Raw genomic sequence first — 20,880 nt, 5'->3', positions numbered from 1 at the left:
AATATTTCTTAGTTTGCATGTAAAGCCTAGTAGCTTCCAAGATAAGTTCTTTGAATGCTTCCCATTTTGAGTTTGCTGTTGGTAACATCATCAGTTAGTCCCACTTTATAGAATTTAAATACTGTCTCAGTCCATCGTAGTCGCCTTTACGAAAGCAATAACCCTTCCCTTTACCCCTGATGGTAGTTACCTCCTTGAGTAAATCCCTCTTCAGCACACTGTGATCACTGATACCTAGTGGTTCCTGTATCTGCAAATTCATAATGCATGAAGAATCACTACTGGTAATCAAATCAAGAGTATTGCTCCTTCTAGTTGCCTCCTGAACATGCTGATTTAGAAAACAATTATCCAATAAATCCACAAAAGCCTTGCTAGTGTGTGAGTGACCAACCCACAAATTCCAGTCAGTATCTGGGAAATTAAAATCCCCCATTATAAGACTCTCTGATTTACTGGCCCACTCTATTTCCCTGTACAGTTTCTTATTATACTCATCAGAGTCATTAGGCCTATAGCACACTCCTACTCTCAATTTTGATCTTCCAATACTTATGTCACACCAAAATGACTTGACACTGCACTGTCCAACGATATCGGCGGGCTTCACTTCCTTGGATTATGTGTTTCTTAACTAATAGCATAACCCCTCCTCCCTTCCTATCCTGTTTATCCTTTCTGCAGACGTTGTAATCCCCAAATTCCAGTTCTGCATTACTTATATCTGTGTGACCCCACGTCTCTGATATCCCAACAATATCCGCCTTTGATGTTTTGAGCAATACCTCAAATTCATCAAATTTATTTACCAAACTCCTAGCATTGGTGTACACGCACCTGTTTTTTTTCTTAGCTACCCTAACACAACCCATGTGTTTACTTGTACCCCAATGACTCCCAGCAGTCTCTGAAATATCCTGCATCTTATTTTCCAAGCTGATTCTCATTCCAATAGAAGCAATGCAAGAATCACTTTCACCTCTGCCAGTGGCTACCGTTAATCTATTAGTCCTTGTATCCCCCCAATCTAGCAGTTTTCCGACACACCTAACACTGCCTCGATAGCATCAGCAAACATTCTTGCACTCTTTCTATTTAAGTGTATCCCATCCCTGTAGAAACAGTCTCTCCTGGTAACAAGTACAGACCAGACTGAAAAAATTTCTACCCCTTGAGCCTTGCACAATCTTTCCAGGGCCGAATTGATCGACAGGGCTCTCATCATATACTCCTTCCTATCGTATCTGGGCAGAATTGCAGACACTTTAAAATTCACCCTAATTCACGGCTTTTTTTCAACAGTGACCTGTACTTGTTAAGTAATTCCGCCGGTCTCCTACTCTTAATATCATTAGTGCCAACGTGTACAACTATATCACCTTTTGTGCCCTGAAAAGATGATATCCGCTCTACAACGTCATCAACCTTTGCCCCTGGCCTACATACCCTGGTCCTGTTCCACCTATCCTTTTTACAAAGCATGGTCCCCGTTTCCCTCACAATTGAGTCATCAACAACTACTAGTTCCTTTGGGACCAGTGCATTCTGCCTTGGGGCAGAATGCGCAGAATTATGTCATCTGGTTCATCAGTGATGATGAGGTCTAGAATATTCATTTATCCTAGTACTTTCTCTGACATGTTGATACAAATAGCAACCATCTAGTTGATTTAAAAGTTTTGTCCCCCATGTGAAGTTTCCTTCCCATTTGCTCCAGTCAATTAAAGGCAAATTAAAATCACCTACAATAAGACATTGATGCTTGCTTGCCCATTCCATTTGCAGGCAGAGGCTCTCATCATAATCTTTACAACCACATGGCCTGTGGATTACTCCCACTCTCATTATTCATATTCTGTATTAGCATGCAAAACATTTGAATCCAGGAAAGCTTTCATTACTCTCAGGCTGCTTTTGATAAGAAGCATGACCCCATCACCCCTTGTATCTTCCCTATCCTTACCAAATACTTTATACATACCATACTGAAACTGATCATCCCCTATCTCCCAGTGGCACCATATTTCCCTAAGCCCTATTATGTCAGCGTTACTTCTCCTAACCAGCATTTGAATTCACTCATTTTATCGATGACACTTTTGTCATTACTGTATAAACAATTAAGGGTTAGCATTTTTGTATACTTAACTTTCCTGACACACCCCTTAAAGTTATTAAGCTCGCTTCCCTGGCATTAGCTACCCGCTCATTTGAAACGTTTCTGCCCTCAGAACATCTTGCTAATATGTTCCATTGCGGTAACAAACAAGAACTCTTGAGGTATGTACAAGCGTTACTTTGACCAGTATTATCAGATAAATGCATATTTATATTACCCTTGTCCCTCAAAACTAGAAGTTTCCCTGAACCTTTAAGGTATCCTCACTAATACTGGCAAAAACACTTGCACCACTTTGTTTAAATGTATCCCATCTCTACAAAAAAAATTCCTTCTACCTACAAGTGTGGGCCAAGCTGATGCAAATAACTATTAGCATTCGAATTTATCCTTTTGTATTTTTTGATATACATTTACCTTTTTTTTTTTTATCTAGTAACTTGTTATTCTGTCTGAAGATTACTAAAAATATTTATTGGCTTTTTATTTTTGATTTGGTATAAATGTTTCATTAAACACTAAATCAATCAATTAACACACACACACACACACACACACACACACACACACACACACACACACACACACACACACACACACACACACACACACACACTTGTATAGACATCAATATCAAGGGGCCACACCAGGCTTAAGACTCTCCAAAGAAACTCAATTATGTAAAACAAAAGAATTTGCGATGTTCTCTGGGTTACAATTATGACTTCAACCCTAGCCTCCCCAAATAAAAATCCTTGGTACTGTGTGGCTTAAGATGTTAATTCACTGCAAAACCAACAACAGTAATCTTACTTGATTTTGGCTTTTCCCATTGAACATTTTCCAAAAACCTTGTTTCACTTGTTCATTTAGTGATAACTGAAAGTATCTTCATACTTTCAGTTATCACTAAATGTTAGAAATACTATACAAACTCTTCATAACAGAAATAATCTTTCCTATTATTTCAGTTTCCTGTTTGATAGGAACTCTAAATAACCATCCTACCTTCTCTATTCCTCCATTGTACTTTGTTTGAAATACCAAATAAACATCTTGCCTTCTCCATAAAAAAATGTAACGTAAGCATTGCTGTAATTAGTTTTTCCCATGACTGAATTTTGTCTTATTGTAACCCAATATAGATGGGATGTAATAAGCAATAGAGTAAATGTATTTAATACAAATAAGAGGATTGTTAATTTTCAAAGTAAAATAACATTGTAATTAAGTTGTGTAATTAAGAAAATTATTTTTAATTTAAATCTTTTTAAGATGTATATTCTTCATAGTTTAGTAGTTTCTAATGTCAAACCTTGATAATATATTATCAGAATTAAGAGTATTATCTGCTGAAACAATATAACAGAACTCAAGCTGAAGGCTGTGTCCAATGAGACATTTGTGTTGCTACTTTGGCTATAGCAAGACAGAGTTCGTGAAATTCAAAGAATAATATTGAACAAAATATTTGCAAACTTGTTCGGCCATTTTATCCCCTACTCCCAGAACACAGGGAATTCTTGAAAGTGCGTTTTGAATGAAAGATTGAGCCATGTAGAGAGAAGGAAGAAATTTGCATGCCCACAGTTTATTTGTTCCAAATACTAATAAAAGCATTACTACTAGTTGAGAAGTTCCCAATTGTATTACTGGTCAGTTGGGAAATTCAAAGTGATAAAATTGAATGCTGACCTAAAATGAACATAAAATTATTTGTAAGATTAAAATTGAAAATGACATGGGTCTGTGCTAACTGGGTTTACTATATATATTTACAAGTACTGTCAATAGATAAGAAGGAGGAAGGGGTGATAGCCTTTTGAAGTGGATCATGTTAAACCCAATGAACTTATATAAAATGTACATGTGAAAGTGATAACATAATATATGGGGTGTTCCTAAGTAGTGAATAAATATACATTTTAATTAATGCTAACTTTAAATATACATTTTAATTAATGCCTGCACAATAGAAAGGGCATACATGAACTTAAAATGACATCTGTTCAATATGGCCACCATTTTGGTTTTTAGAAAATTGTAGTATTTTTGGAATAGAACAACACACAGCAAGGCACAGTTCCTCAGAGACATTCACAGATTCTCTAATTATTAAATATTGAAGCTCAAACAGAGATCTGTGTATATTAATAAATATGTCATCATTTAAGGATCCTCACAGAAAAGTATCACAAGATGTTAAATCCAAGGAATATGGGTTGTTCAGTGAATTCCACTGTCCCATTGACCTAGGAACTTTTATCTAAGAACTTGTGGACAATTTATGCTTAGTGAGGTAGTGCTCCATCCTGCATAAAAAAAAAAGCAGTGCTGAAAATTGATTTTGAATTGCATTAATGGAATGATTTTGTCTTTTAGCAGTCTCGGGTAGTTTTTTTCTGTCAAGGTTCCCTCAAAGAAAAAAAAAAAAAAAAGTCCAAGAATGCCTCCTGCCCAAATTCCAACCAAGACTGTCATGCTAGGAGCATTTAAATCCTTGTTAAGAAATAAAAAAAATGGTTGTTTTCAAGAGAGTAATAAACACAGTTATGGCAATTAACAGTTCCATTTAGTTTAAACGTATCATCATCATCATCATCATCATCATCAAACATTGTTAACTGCATTTGTCATCTGGATTTGTAAAACATTGTCATCTGCATTTGTAACCTTTAATGCCAAAAAACAATTTGGCAAGTTCTGGTCTATCTGGGTCATCCTCATTCAAATTATCTAGCAATCTAGGATGATAACCCCAGGTGCTTACATCTCATGAGTATGGGCTTGGCACACCCAGGGTCCTGAGCTGGATATCATCATTCTTCTCTTTCTTGGTGATTCCATTCTCTCTCTCTCTCTCTCTCTCTCTCTCTCTCTCTCTCTCTCTCTCTCTCTCTCTCTCTCTCTCTCTCTCTCTCAGAGTAACTCAGAAATTTTTTTCTGCCTAGTGCAGCAAAAGCCTCAGGCTTCCTTGCACCATATGGCTGATAATGATAATGATAATGATAAACCTCATATTAAGTTCCTTTATGATTCTCTTTAGGCTTGTTTTTGGTATTAAATTTCAATCTTTACTTTCTTTGAGATATTTTTGTACTTCTTTTGATATCCTACCTTCAAGTTCCAAGTTGGCAGATATGTTTGAGATTCATGGTTTACCAGGTTATTGTAGATTGTGCACTGTTCCCACTTAATCAGTCTTCTTCACAGTTTTCTTTATGGTCTTTATTGTCGATGTTTTTTGGACATAATTGTGCTGCAGAAGATGAGACTTCTGCAGAATTTTCGTATTTTGCATGGCACTTTATAATTTCAATCCTCTCCAGCATTGCTTATGTTACTTTTCTCTTGTTCAAATTATTCTGAAACAATAAAATAAAATCATAAACTATTATTCAAATAACTTATACATATTTTTATTATGAGTTAATCAAAATAGTTTCCTTACTTACAGACTACCCTATGTATATTTGAAATTACACCACATTATATTTATAGGAAAAATTTTGGAAGACACTTAAGAATGTATAAAATACTTACTGAAATTGTCTTGTCTCTTTCGCAATTAGCACTTACCTTATTTCATCTCATTTAAAAACACCAGCTGCAGAGGGGACAAATAACCTCAGCAAGTATTGTGTACTTTCAATGTACTGTAAAGTATTGATAAAAGTGGCATACCAAAATTATTGAATCAAACAACTGCCTATAAATTTTTTCAGTATGTATAGTGTGCCAATTAAATAATGAGACCATGCATGCAGCATTTAGTATTAACATAAGTGACCAAAATAGTTCATGATTTATGGCAGAAAGAGTAATAGTAGTTTTGTGCACATTGTCAGAAAATTTAAAATGGAGCAAAGTGCAGTTATCAAATTTTATTGTAAATTGGAAAAAGTGCTACGGAAACTTTTGACGATTTAAAAAAAGTTTATGCTGATAAATTTTGTCTCGACCAAGAGTGTTTGAATGGTTTCTCATTTTTGTAAAGGACATGAGTCGTTAGAGGATGAAAAATCAGACAATGCACCTGCATATTCTGCCATCAACATCAAGCAATTTTTGGAAAAAAATTGTTTCCAGTCATCAAACACCCCCAATTCTTCATATTTGGCTCCCGCAGATTACTTTTTGTTCCCCAAAATCAAAACAGCCATGAAAGGAATGCGATATGGGACAATAGAAGAGATCCTGGCTGCAGTGACTGACCAGCTGAAAGTGGTATCAGAAGTGTTTTCAAAACTTGTATAAAAGATGTAAACATCTTTTATACAAGTAATCTGGCAACTTCATTATTCCATCCATCTTGGAATCTTCCTTGTGGCGTATTTTTTTAATGGTATATAAGCATTCGAGGCTTCTGTGATTAATATTTTAAAGATATACCATAATTCAATTGTATTTGCACCTGGCTGGCCTCCACGTGGCGGAGTACGTAAACGCCAGGTCCCATCTGGGGCCTGGCGGCTAACAAGCCAGAGGAACAAGGGGCACAACATATTACACAATACATGATCTGCACACTTTTAAACCTCTGGCCTTGACAGCGTACTGCCCTCGATACAAAGAACATACACGGAGATGGGGTAAATCCCTGGTGCCGTTAGACCCAAAAAATACTCTGTACTCTGTACTGTGAGATATCCCAGTTTATAGAGACTATGTAGCTAACACTGCACACATCGGAGGTGATTTCTTTGAAAATATATAACCTTACTTTGCCATTAGTGTTATTATTATTATTATTTTTTTTTTTTGTAGTAGTGTCAGTTTTGTTATTTAATAGGCACACTGTGCATAGTGTATTATTTTCTTATAGTATTTTTTTGCATTAGGAATATACCGTATTTCCCCATGTATAAGACGCTCCCATGTATAAGACGCACCTTAATTTTGGGGCCTGAAATTTGAAAAAAAATGTATTACATAAAGTTATTGAACTCAAGTTTTATTCATCATAAAATTCATACAACTTCTCATAACTTGAATTCAGCACTGTACGAAAATCTTTTTTGAGCCATTTCTGGGCAGAACGTGGCAAAACGTAACGTAATATACCGGTAACAAGTGCAAAACAATGAGCACAAAGACAACAAGCGTGAAAAAGCGGGAAATGCGAGTAAAAAAATCTACAACCACTGTATAAGATGGACCCAGTTATTAGACCCCAAATTTTTCGAAAAAAGGTGCGTCTTATACATGGGGAAATACAGTAATCAATTCTAAAAATATCTAATTATGTAATGTATATAGTATATTTCTTTAGTGCTTGCTGAACAATATTATTGACTTCTTTTTTATTATTTGTTATTTACATTTACTTTACTTCTATTTTTCTAATTTATTTCTTTTTTCATTTAATGTAGGAGTGTATTTAACACTATACAGACATCCATATATTGCCCATTTGCCTCATCTAAAAGTAAGTTCCATTTGTATGAAGCAAGTTATGTGAGCCAGTTAGCCTAACCTTTGAGCAGTATATAGCATATTTTGTACCCTACTCAGTTTTATTGGATTAAAGATTGGAAAAAATTTTAAATTATGCACTTTGCAATGACATTGGTTATTTTAAAAATACAAGAATGCAATTTAAAAAAATCTGTTTCAATTTGTAAGAATGCAGAAGTATCAAAAATGATAGGCATTTCTTGTTGGCTCAAATTTATTAATTTTTATTATTATTATTATTATTATTATTATTATTATTAGCCATATGGTGCAAGGAAGCCTGAGGAAGGAAATCACCAAGAAAGCAAGAAAAAAAAAAAAAAAAAGAATGCTGATATCCAGCTCAGGACCCTGGGTTTGCCAATCCCATACTCACCAGATATGAGCCCCTGGGGTTAAAATAGTTAGTCATGCTAAAAACAGTTATGTATGGTATAAAAGGTCTGTTCAAAATGTAGTATGTAGGTTATTGTTCAAGGTTGAGACAACAGAGTTTAAACACATTATGACATGAAGCATAATGTGTTTAAACATGTCTCATATTTCCTTGAAGTAAGCTTTACATTTGCTTACAGTAATCTGTTATCGTCAGTTAATAACAAAAATTGTTATTCATATATTGTTGTATTTCAAAATGTCAGAGTAAATTGTAAAAACCACAAGTGAAACATTTGATCTTCTTAAAATAGCTTATAGGGACTCTGTAATGGACTGTACACAGGTTTTTGGTTAGCACTGTCATCTAAAAGAGGATAGGGAGTCTGTTGAATGTGATCTGTAATTCAGAGAGACCCTCATCTTCAACAAATTATGAAATTATGTCTTGGGTGGAAATTTTAGTATGAAATGACCAAAGATTTGTTTGGGAAATGACTGAAGATTAATTATTTGTGAAATGACTGAAGATTAATTGTTTTTGAAATGATTGAAGTTTAATGATATGACTGAAGAAAAGCACCAGAAACAGTGAAACTCCATGCATTACTGTTGCTTCACCACAATAATGCAATGGCACGTTATTGTGGTGAAACTACTAGTATACTTTTACAAAGTATTTTTTAGCCAAACACAATACCTCTTAAGTTTAGTACCCTCATATTCACTGTGTATGGCTCCATATGATGTTTTTTTTTTTGTTTCCTAGGGTAAACAAACACTGAAAGGATACTCATTTGTTGATGTACAAACAATAAAGAGTAATATGACAGCTCGGCTTTTGGTGATTGATTAAGTTACCCATCAAGTCATCAATTAAAGTACAGTCGATTAAGTCACCCATATCATAAGTATACTTATAGAGTGGATAACTTAATCTGACAAAATTTGACTTAATTAATTAACAAAATTAGTTGCTTGTTGTCACTATCTCAGGGAATTTATATTTTTTGGCCATATTTATTGAATTATAACAGAATTAATAATGCCAGTTGTGTGTGTGTGTGTGTGTGTGTGTGTGTGTGTGTGTGTGTGTGTGTGTGTGTGTGTGTGTGTGTGTGTGTGTGTGTGTGTGTGTGTGTGTGTGTGTTAAAACATTATCATGTTCACTGGGGATTCATGATGCCTGACAGTAACACTGTATGTTACTGTCAGGTAGTAACATATTACATATGCTACTTAGATGCTATGTGTGTAGTAGGAGTGATGGGCACAACTGAAATGCCATAATCGAAATAATTGATTTTGGAAATAAATTGAAAATTGAAAATAACCATCATATATATATATATTAGTGATGAGTGACAAACTAGTGACCAACAAGTTCCAGTCAATATTTCGGAAGATAAAATCTCCCATTATAAGACAGTCCAATTTGTTGTTCCACTCTATATGTCTGTACAGTAATTATTATACTCATTGCAATCATTAGGTCTGTGACACACCTCTGCTTTAATTTTTGTTTTCTCAGTGCTTATGTCACATCAGACTGACTCAACATTGCACTGGCTGCTCATTATCAACTGGATGCACCGCCATAGATTCTCTGCTTCTGAACTAATTGCATAATTCCCGCCCCCTTCCTGTCTTTTCTGTACCCTTATTCAAATTCTTCATCTCTTTTGTCTGTGTGACACTGTCTCCCCCCACATCCCTCCAGTGTCACATGCAATGATTTAACCAGTACTTCATATTCATCAGATTTATTTACTATATTCCTAGCATTATATACATTCAAGTATACATGTAACTGTTTTTACTCTTAGTAATTCTAACACAGCCCCTGTATTTGCCTGTTCCATAAGGACACCCAGCAGCCTTGAAATCTCTGACATTTTTCTTCATAGGCTGCTACATGTTCCAATGAAAGCAATGTAAGAATCATTTATACCCCAACATATGGCTACTGTTAAACTATTAGTATGTATATATCTCCTAAACTAACTTTTTTCCGACCCACCTAACAATGCCTCAATAGCATCAGCAAATATTTTTATAACCCTTCTATGTAATTGTATTCCATCCTTGTAAAAGCAGTCTCGCCTGTTAACAAAAACTGACCATGCTGAGAAAAATTCTGTTACACTAGCCTTGCACAGTCTCTCCAGGACCAAATTGGGACCACATGATGAAATCCTGAGAAGGCTCTCATCATGTATTCCTTCCTATTGTATTTAGGCAGTAATGCAGACAGTTTCATTTTGAAACCAGTTCATCACTTTTTCTCATGAGTGTTTCTGACCTATACTCAGTAAAATGGCCTTTCAGATATCCTACTCCTAATACCATCAGTACCACAACAGTATCACCTTTTGTGCCCTTAAAAGATACAGCTGCTCTACAATGTCCTCTTATGCACTAGGCAGGCAAGCTATCTCTTGTGGGACCAGCACACTCTCACATAAAGGATCTTGTTGCTTGTGTTACCTGAGTGTAGCCTCTAGCAGACTCAGAGGCTGAATGTTTGAAGTGTCCCTGTTTTTAATTTCTTTGAGTGCATTCACCCTGTTGCTCATACCCTCACATAAGCTCATCAGAATGCTAATTTGGCATGTAAGTTTCTCATGCTGTTTACAACAAAAGCTCACAAAGACATCTTTGTGAGCTTTTGTTTTCATGTCCAACCATAGATAACTCTGCAAAAGGGCCACAAGTAACACAATAAGTATAACTATGATTCATAAGATAACCACCATTGACAGTTCTCTCCCAAGCCAACACATTCCTGCTACTTTCAGGTTTTTACTTTGCTTCTCTTGTCTGTGGTATGAATCTTCTATAAATTTAATTAACAATTAAAATTACCATATGAACTAAAAAGTAAGAATATAACAATGCATGTTATGCATTTTGTGCTAGACTAGCACCTTTCTAAATAATGTTACTTCCTTTCTAATTTCTTTATTATAAACAAAAAGTATACAAAACTGTCCAGTTAGAACCTTCAAACTAGTTATTAATTACAATTAAAACATGACAATGCATTATACTACAAGTTACTAATTGTGTGGTGTGATATTCACACCGAAATCAATGATAACAAAGAAAGGCTATATGAATATTAAGTTGTAGCTAACTAAATCCTTAATTAAATTTAAAAATATGCTAATGAATGAGGACTACTAAAACTATTTATTGAACATAATTAAGTATGCTAATTAAATAATAAAAATTAGTTAATGCATGCATTTCAGGCATGTTTGATTTTTTTTTTAATGAATTTAATTTTTTTTTTTATTATTTTCCTGTGATTAATAGAAGTAAATATAGTTATCTCCTTATCAATTCTGTACCACAATGATTACTTTATAGAACAATTAATAAAACTGTGCTTAATGAAACTAAACTTAGCTGTTCAGTTTAATTATGACTGTATAATATTTATTATTCTTTTCCATGTACCTTTTTTAAGTCTTTTTATTCTTGGCTCACATCTGTTGAGTATGGGCTTGGCACACCCAGGGTCTTGAGCTGGATATCATTATTTTTCTCTTTTTTGGTGATTCCCTTCTATTTCTGACTTCTCTCTCTCTCTCTCTCTCTCTCTCTCTCTCTCTCTCTCTCTCTCTCTCTCTCTCTCTCTCTCTCTCTCTCTTAGGGGTAACTCAGAAATTTTTTTTTTTTGGCTGGTGCAGCAAAAGCCTCAAGCTTCAAGCTTCCTTGCACCATATGGATGATAATAATAATTAAAAGGGACGCAATAATTAAAATAATTAAATAATAATAATTAAAAGGGATGCCTTGGTGGAAGCGAAAATGGCCCTATTATGCTGGGAGAAATATAATAATAATAATAATAATGAAAAAAAAATGCGAAAGTTGCTCCCCATTGGACTTACCTTTTCCAATATCAGTGAGACAACTGAGGCAGATAGTGGGGACATCTGGTGTCACTCGCGAGAACTAGAAAACCCACTGTACATAAGCCGATGCTAAACAAGTCCACCTCCATAGATGGATGATGTCGCAGAGAAATATTAATCTTTCTGCATAGTGTAGTGCATGATAAAGTCAACTCACTTGTGTTCAGGCCTTAAGTAGAGGGGTTGGCTCGAAAAGTTGTAGACAGTCTCCCGAGCAAGACAGTCGAGCAAGTGGCACTATCCCCCATATGGCTGCCACAAGAGAAGGGCAAGAACATCCAGCTCCACCAACTGGAAGTGCTTCCTGCACAACTAGTGACCACCCAGGTAGGAAGAAGAAGATGCCAAAGAATGAAGTGGAGCATCGAAATGAATATGTACATCATGCGAGCATACTATGAAATAGCCGGGCTAGAGACTGATATGACAACGTACAGGCCGCAACTGCATACCAAGTGGTAGGACCATCATCACGAAGAACCTAATAGCTCCTGCCATCTTGGAAAAAATCAAGCAGGATGTGAGTGATCAACTACAAAGAACAAAGAATAAGGTTAATATGGAACCACAGGAGGAAGATCAAGAAGAAATGTGGTTCCTCCGTAGCCAGGTGGGCAGGAGCAGCAGTACGTAGCACATGCTTCTTGACTAGACTGGGGTTTGAGCCCATGACCACCAAATACGGAGGATGCAGAAAGGTCAGGGAATGACCATTGCATATCCCCAGAGCAATATAGCCTTAGTTGCTAATGCTCCTAAAAACCAAATAACAACAACAATATCAAGAAGAAATACAACCCAGAGTAGCCGAAGTGGAAAGAGATGAAGTCATGATATCCAGAATAGAAGGCCTTAACAGAATTCGAAGGAATGGACCTCACAAGAACCCACGTGATATCTAAGCAGAGGTTGAATAAAATCCTGTGGAGAGTAACCACCTCAATTGGCAAATAATACCACATTACCTTGACAACAATGGTGCAACGCTGGAGGCTATCCACACAGCCGTACTGTGCTGCCATAGCAGCCACTAGGATTAATGGAAAAAGAAACGAGAGACCACAGCATCAGAAGAGCCAGCAACGAACCGCCAGCTTTGGAAAGAATTCAGTAGAAGATTGAAGAATTAAGAGTCAAGATAGGTCAGTTGACCCAGTGCCAACAGGGCAATAGAAGTAAGAAATTGATTGGAAAGGTAAAGAGCATCCTCAAGAGAGACAGCGTCCATAGCAAACATGAGATCAGAAATCAGAGAATACTTGGACACAAAGAAGCAGAACCTCCTCACACTCAGCAAGAGACTACGCCAATACAAAGAGAGCTCCCAGAGGAAAATAAACAACCGAATCTTCAATGAAGACCAAAGAGCCTTCTAGAGGAAACTGGGAGAAGATGAGAAAGCAGGAAATGGACCACCCGAAAAGAAGATGTTCGAGGAGTTCTGAGGAAATATCAGGAGCAGTGAAGAATGATATACCAGCCGAGCCACCTAGATAGAAGTAGAATGAAAGAAAACCTAGAATGTACAAGAGATGAGAGAGTGGGAGATTTGAGAAGAAGTAAAACAGTTGATCAGGAATACCCACAACTGGCGAACCCCATGAATTGATAATGTCCACAACTACTGGTACAAGGAGCTCACTTCCACACACAAGCACCTAGAAGAGCAGTTCACTCAAATGATAAGGCACCCTGAGACAATTCCGAAGTTTCTCACCGAAGGAGTTACATATCTGAAGCCTAAAGATTAAGATGCAAGAAACCCAACGAAATACAGGCCAATCCCCTGCCTCCCAACGATGTACAAGATCCTGACTGGCTGCATAAAAATGAAGATATCAGATTATGTAGAGAGTCAGAACATAATGGCCGAACAGCAGAAAGGATGCAAGCGGAGGAGCAAAGGATGCAAGAAGCAATTCACCATAGATGCCGCAGTTATGGAGCAAGCCTACAAGAAACACCGCAACCTATATACGGCCTACATTAATTACCACAAGGGTTTCGACTCCATACCTCATAGCTGGCTAATAGAGATCCTGAAAATCTACAAGGTCAGTCCGATAGTGGCAAACTTCCTAGGAGCAAAAATGGTGAAATGGAGTACCACCATTAAGGTTGAGAACATCACAACCAGACCAATCCTTATCAGAAGAGGGAGATGCTCTGAGCCTACTGTGGTTCTGTCTAGCACTCAACCTGCTATCCACCATTCTTAACGGCAGCAAGTATAGATGTAACCTCAAAGAAGGAAGAAAGAACCTACACCATCACCCACCTGATGTACATGGATGACATCAAGCTCTACATGGCAACTTAGAAGCAACTCCAGCAACTACTCCGGATCACCGAAGAATTCAGCAAGGACATCAGGATGAAATTTGATCTAGCCAAATGCAAGACCCACGCACTGCATGAGGGAAAATTAGTCGGCCGAAACTACCAGCTGCTAACTAGTAAAGAGATCAAAGCTATGACAGAAGGAGAGACCTACAAATACCTAGGGATGATGCAGGCTCAGCAGTTAAAGCACAAGGAAATCAAGAAGTGCCTGACCGAAAAATAACATCAGAGACTCAAAAGCTTGCTGAAAGCAAAATCGAATGGAGGGAAAACCGTTAAAGCCATAAACACCTATTTAAATTCCAGTACTAACCTACTCCTTTGGGGTCATAGATTGGACTAACACTGAGCTAGAGGATATCATGTGAAAGACAAGGACAATGATGACTAAGAGCCGCCAACACTAACTGAAGTCAGCAGTGGAGAGACTAACAATAGCTCTAAAAGAGGGAAGAAGGAGCCTGATAGATCTGATAGAGCAACAGAAAACAGCGATAGTTAACCTGAAGGATTACTTTGAGAATAACACAGCACTTCCACCAGGCCATAATTAAGATAGATAAGTGCGAGGAGCCCGTCCCACCCTGACGGCACAAGACACGAAGCTAGAAAGATGGGCAAAGAAGACACTCCACGGCAGACTCTACAATGATCTCCATCAAGCTCACATCGATAACATTGCTTCCAATGCATGGCTCACAAGAGGGACGCTCTTCCCCCGAGACTGAAGGATTCATGCTGGCCATCCAGGTAATCAACACCAGAAACTATAGAAAATACATCACAAAGGAGCCCAGAATGTCAGACGACACTGGCAACAATGCCACCTGGCCTCAGAAATTATCCAACATATCACAGGGGGATGCAACGTGATTACACAGACTGAGTATGCTCATAGACATGACTACATAGCCAGGATAATACATCAGAAGCTAGCGAGGAAATACCAGTTGACAAAAAAAAGTGTACCATACTACAAGTACGCTCCCCAGGCAGTACTAGAGATCCCAACCCACAAGCTGTACTGGGCTCGCACCATAATAACAGATAAGACCATCCCACACATCAGACTGGATATAGCCTTTGTTCACAAGATGGAAAAGGCTACCTACCTACCTGGTTGACATAGTGGTGCCTAGCAATGTCCAGAAAACCTATGAGGAAAAAATTAGGAAGTACACGAACCTGAGACATGAGGTCAAGGAGATGTGGCATATGCAAGAAGTAACGATCATCGTGTCAACCACTGGCATGGTGCCAGAGACCCTACATAGCGGCCTAGCAGCAATAGGTCTCCCAGAGAACACCTACAAGTAACTCCAGAAAGTCACAATCCTAAACACCTGTAGGATAGTCAGAGAGTTCCTCAACCAACAGTAACACCAGACACCAACCAACAACAACCACCCTGTATACTTGGTAGCAGTACCCATCACGGAGTGGAATCCCCCAATCAGGGAGAAATAATATAACAGCAACAATAATAATGATATATTGATCTATCTCTTTACAAGTGGTGTTATGTTAAGAAGTCTCACATAAAAGTACACACAAAGTCTGTAGACTTTCAAAAGCTAACAGTACTGTACTGCCGACCGGGCTAGCCGGGTGGGTAAAGTGCCTGCCTGTCAACCCAAAGGTCGCTGGTTCGAATCCCGCCTCGGGCTTGGATCAAAGTACTGCAAAAACCTTGGGAAGTGCATTATGGCCACAGAAGCCGATGCGCCAACAACTACCAAAAAAAAAAAAAAAAAAGTACTGTACTTACATTTAATCTATAATTTTTTTTTTCCATTCAAATTGTATGGAAAAAAAAAAGTATATATATATATATATTAATTGTCAGATTTATATTTAATTTTAATAAAATTTGGAATGGCCCAAATATTTTTAAAAGGCACAAATATAAAATTTCGGGAAAATCCATCCAATGGAAGTCCCTCTATTACATGTGGACAGACAGATAGACATTGTGAAGACAATAGGCACATATGTATATTAAGCACAATCACATATATATATATATATATATATGTAATTGTGCTTAATAACAGCAAAATTTTTCAAAAAAAATTTATCCACATTAAAGAGCTCTAAATTCTACCACTATACCATTTGTAAACCTAAAATAGTATAATAAGAGAGGCTTGTTACAGACATTCTCTTGGGTATAACAAGCTCGGGATTTCTAAATAGGTGTCTAACATGCTGATGGAACAGATCTTTAGAAGACGCTTGTGAGTCAAGTGGACTGAATTCCGACGAAGTCCAGTTGTTCTGCGACAACCAAACCCTCTACCTGCACCATCATGATGGTACAGGTAGAGGGTTTGGTTGGGACTGTTAATAGTGGTGGGACTGTTAATAAGTCCGGATATACCCCCTGTGAAAATTCTGAAACACTACACACAATATATTGGAGGGGACCACCCTGGCATGAACCAATGTAAGGAATGGTCAAGGTGTGGTGTCCGTGCCACACAGAGAGAAATGCTGCTCCCTCAGTTCTACCAGACAGTACTAGGTAGTAGATGACTCTCATCAACCAGTGCAATACCACCACTTTGCTTATTGTAGGCTTGAAGTGGTGAAACTGTTTAATCTCCAGAGCACTGTTCTGGCAACCCCCCCCCCCCCCCATCCTCATCTCTTCCATCATGCAGTATGAGTGAGGTTACGAGGGGCTTCATGGTGAGATCCAGTTTTTCTTACATTTCAAGGGTACAGTTCTAAAATGGTGTTTGCAGGCTGGCCGCTTGATAGAACACCAGACCCAACCTACTGATAACTCTCTAGAAGGTATCCAAATCAGCTAGTATATAATCTCGCTGACCCCACTCTGGCAGTTAGATACTGGAGAGGATCTAAGTATTGTGTATATGGTGGACATTATCAAGAAATTATCAATATTCTTTCTGTGTACACCAGATCCAAAAATTTCATTACTTCATACAAATAATTCCCCCAATCCCCTTTACTTTATCTACTGAATGTATCATGAATAGTCAAACTAGTAGAACAAACTTATCCGTGAAAATATCTAAACCTTCCAAACACATCCTCATTCATTTCACAAATATATATGGTCTCTGTTCCAATATCAATTGTGTCCATTTCCACTTACAGTCTCTGCAGAACTTTAACTACTTTAACTTCCTTTTTCTGAAACTCAATTTTTTTCAATGCAACTTTCCTAACAGTCAGATAATTTTTCTTGGTTATGTTAATATTCTCAACTCCAGGTGGTCAGTATTCTGGGCACCTGGACCAAGCAGGTCAAGATGTTGAGGCTTTTGCAATTATTAATGACTTCACACAGTTTGTTCATTTACCTACCAGGATACCAAACAATCCTTACCACAAACCCAACATGCTTGATCTTTTTCTCAGGAACAACCCTTCAATGTACACAGTCAAGGTGAGTGGTCCTCTAGACACTTCAGATTAGCTTGATTTGATTTGATTTTTGTGGCGCAAAAAGAGCAAGGTTATAATGTGCCATGGAAAGAATAAAATTCAAAAAAGATTAGACTTGTTAGTTTTAAAAAGGTTACTTCATCTAAAGTTGCAAATATATATATATACAGACATATCAATACATAAAATCAGTATAATGATAATTCAAAAAAGATTAGACTTGTTAGTTTTAAAAAGGTTACTTCATCTAAAGTTGCAAATATATATATATACAGACATATCAATACATAAAATCAGTATAATGATAATTCAAAAAAGATTAGACTTGTTAGTTTTAAAAAGGTTACTTCATCTAAAGTTGCAAATATATATATATACAGACATATCAATACATAAAATCAGTATAATGATAAAAGCAAATTGTATATTTCATATGAGTGTATACATACTGATCGATTTTAAAAATTTAAAAACTGCTGACACATTGTCGTTGTCATTTAAAATCTGACTGAGTGTATATGGGTCAGTCAGTTGGGTAAACGTGCTAAAACGAGCATTTATAAAACTAGTACAATCGCATAAAATGTGTTGGACGGACTAAACGGTGACGCATTCCTCGCACATAGGAGGGTCATCAGCCCTCAGCAAAAAGGGGTGTGTCACATGACAGTGTCCTATGCGGAGCCGGGTAAGAACAACTTCCTCCTTCAGATTAGCATTAGCATTAGTAGAGGCATTTGATGCAAGAAAGCAAGCTTATGCAGCATCAGCCAAAAAAAAAAAAAATAAAAAATAAATAAATAAAAAATAACCACTTCCACTTCACCCCTCTGTTCGTTCGAAATACCTGTCCACCTGAGCCTTAAACTTATTTAGGCTATCAACTTCCACGACAAGGGATGGAAGTTTATTCCACCAACCAACCACCCGCTGGCTAAAGGCAAATTTCCTCACGTCTATCCTACATCTGTCTTTTATCAATTTGAATTTATGCCCTCCCAGGTGATTATTCTGAGCAAGAGGAAGAATCCCATCAGCATTAAGCATGCTGAAACCATTCAAGTCTTTATACACCTCTATCAGATCACCTCGCCGGTGCCTAGTCTCCAGACACTGTAATTTGCAAAACTTAAGCCTTTCTTCGTAAGAGCACCCCTTTGTTCCATTCACTAATCTTGTTGCCCTTCTCTGTACTCGTTCCAGAATCTCTACATCCTTCTTGAAATGAGGCCTCCAGACCTGTATACAGTACTCTTGGTGTGGTCTGACCATTGCCCTATACAAGGGAATAATCACCTCCTTATCCCTGCTAGAAAAATTCCTATATATCATCGACAATACACCATGAGCTACTCTTGCAGCCCGTCTGCACTGCTCAGAAAACTTCATATCTGCCTGCACAACCACCCCCAGGTCCCTTTCATTCTCTACCACTGTCAGTGTAGTACCACAGAGTTAATACGTTGCTCTGGGGTTGCTGTTTCCCATATGTAGTACTTTACATTTGTCAATGTTAAACTTTATTGGCCACCTCGAAGCCCATCTGCTCAACCTTTCCAGATCCTGTTGCAGTAGCATAGTGTCAGTAGTGTCCTTGACAACCCTGCCAACCTTCGTATCATCGGAAAACTTGGACATTAAGCTTGACATACCATCATCAATATCATTTATAAATACAGAAAACAATAATGGACCCAATACTGAACTCTGAGGGACTCCACTAATAACATTAGTCCACGATGAGCAGTGTCCATTGATTACCACTCTCTGTCTTCTCCCCCTCCCCCTCAACCACCCCTTTATCCACAGCAGCAATTTGCCTCCAATGCCCCACACTGCTCCAGTTTGTGCAGCAGTCTTCCATGTGCAACAGTATCAAAAGCCTTTCTAAGATCCAAGTATATAATATCAAAGTTATTCCCTGCATCCAATTCCTTTGTGTCTGCATTATAGTATCCAATCAAATTGGTCAGGCATGACTTCCCCTTAACAAAACCATGCTGTGTCCGAGCTATAGCTGAAGTCTTGTCTAAATGATCCTGCAGTGCTTCTTTAACTAGTGCCTCCATTAATTTTTCTGGAACAGAAGTTAAACTCACAGGTCTATAATTACTTGTGTCAGCCTTTGATCCTCCTTTGTGAATTGGGGTTACATTTGCACATGTCCAGTCCATGGGTACTTCCCCTGAGTCCAAGGAAGGGCCGACCGGGCTATCCGAGTGGGTAAAGTACCTGCCCGGCAACCCAAAGGTTGTGGGTTCGATTCCCGCCTCGGGCTTGGATCAAAGTACTGCAAAAACCTTGGGAGGTGCAATATGGCCACAGAAGCCGATGCGGCAACAACTACCAAATCAATCAATCAATCCAAGGAAGCTCTCATAATTAAGGCTAAGGGTTTGCTTACTTCCTTTCCTGCTTCCTTTAACATAACTGGATAGATCCCATCCACCCCAGGTGCCTTTCTTGTATTTATCTTCAACAATTTCTTCTCCACTTTACTCTCAATTATTACAAGATTCTCTACCTTACTGCCAGAGTTGAATACACCTCTGGCATTCCCCTGACTGAAGAACTCCTCATGTGTGAATGTCGATGCAAAATATTCATTCAGTTTGTTAGCTACCTGAGCAGGATCATCAACAGTTGACCCATCGATATCAAATGGACCAATCTGATTCATCCCCTTCCGTCTAGAGTTTACATAAGTAAAGAACTCTTTGCTGTTTTTCTTTGCATCCCTTGCTAAAGATTTCTCGTAATCTGCCTTCGCCTGCCTAACCTCCTTTGTAACTTGGTTACAGATCAACTTGTATCTATCATAGGCTTCTGTGTAACGTGTTAATTTGTATGTATCCCATGCATTTTTCTTCTCTGCCATATGTCTCATTAGTTCATCTGACATCCACTTAGGCCTAAACCTTGAACAATATTTCTTAGTTGGTTTGTAAAGCCTAGTAGCTTCCAAGAGAAGTTCTTTGAATGTTTCCCATTTTGAATTTGCTGTTGGTAACATCAGTTGGTCCCACTGTATAGAATTTAAATACTGTCTCAGTCCATCGTAGTCGCCTTTACGAAAGCAATAACCCTTCCCTTTACCCCTTTACCATTTACCTGCAGATTCTTAATGCATGAAGCATCACTACTGATAATCAAATCAAAAGTATTACTCCGTCTAGTTGCCTCCCGAACATGCTGATGTAGAAAACAATCATCCAATAAATCCACAAAAGCCTTGCTAGTGTGTGA

General features: G+C 37.7%; 1 protein-coding gene across 1 annotated transcript in view; it reads left to right on the top strand.

Moving 5' to 3' along the window:
- The window catches only part of unc80 (unc80, NALCN channel complex subunit), a 1,843,891-nt gene that overhangs the window by 1,444,740 nt on the left and 378,271 nt on the right, over nucleotides 1–20,880 (top strand). Inside the window, exon 54 of the mRNA XM_090378420.1 lies at nucleotides 7,492–7,547. Coding sequence (XP_090234546.1) covers nucleotides 7,492–7,547 — 56 coding nt within the window. The remainder of the gene's footprint in view (nucleotides 1–7,491; nucleotides 7,548–20,880) is intronic.

Source organism: Mastigoproctus giganteus, chromosome 7, assembly GCF_048544385.1.
Source record: "Mastigoproctus giganteus isolate SK-2022 chromosome 7, ASM4854438v1, whole genome shotgun sequence".
Classification (NCBI taxonomy): Eukaryota; Metazoa; Arthropoda; class Arachnida; order Uropygi; family Thelyphonidae; genus Mastigoproctus; species Mastigoproctus giganteus.
Note: the sequence above shows the minus strand (reverse complement) of the source record. Positions and strands in the feature narration are given on the sequence as shown.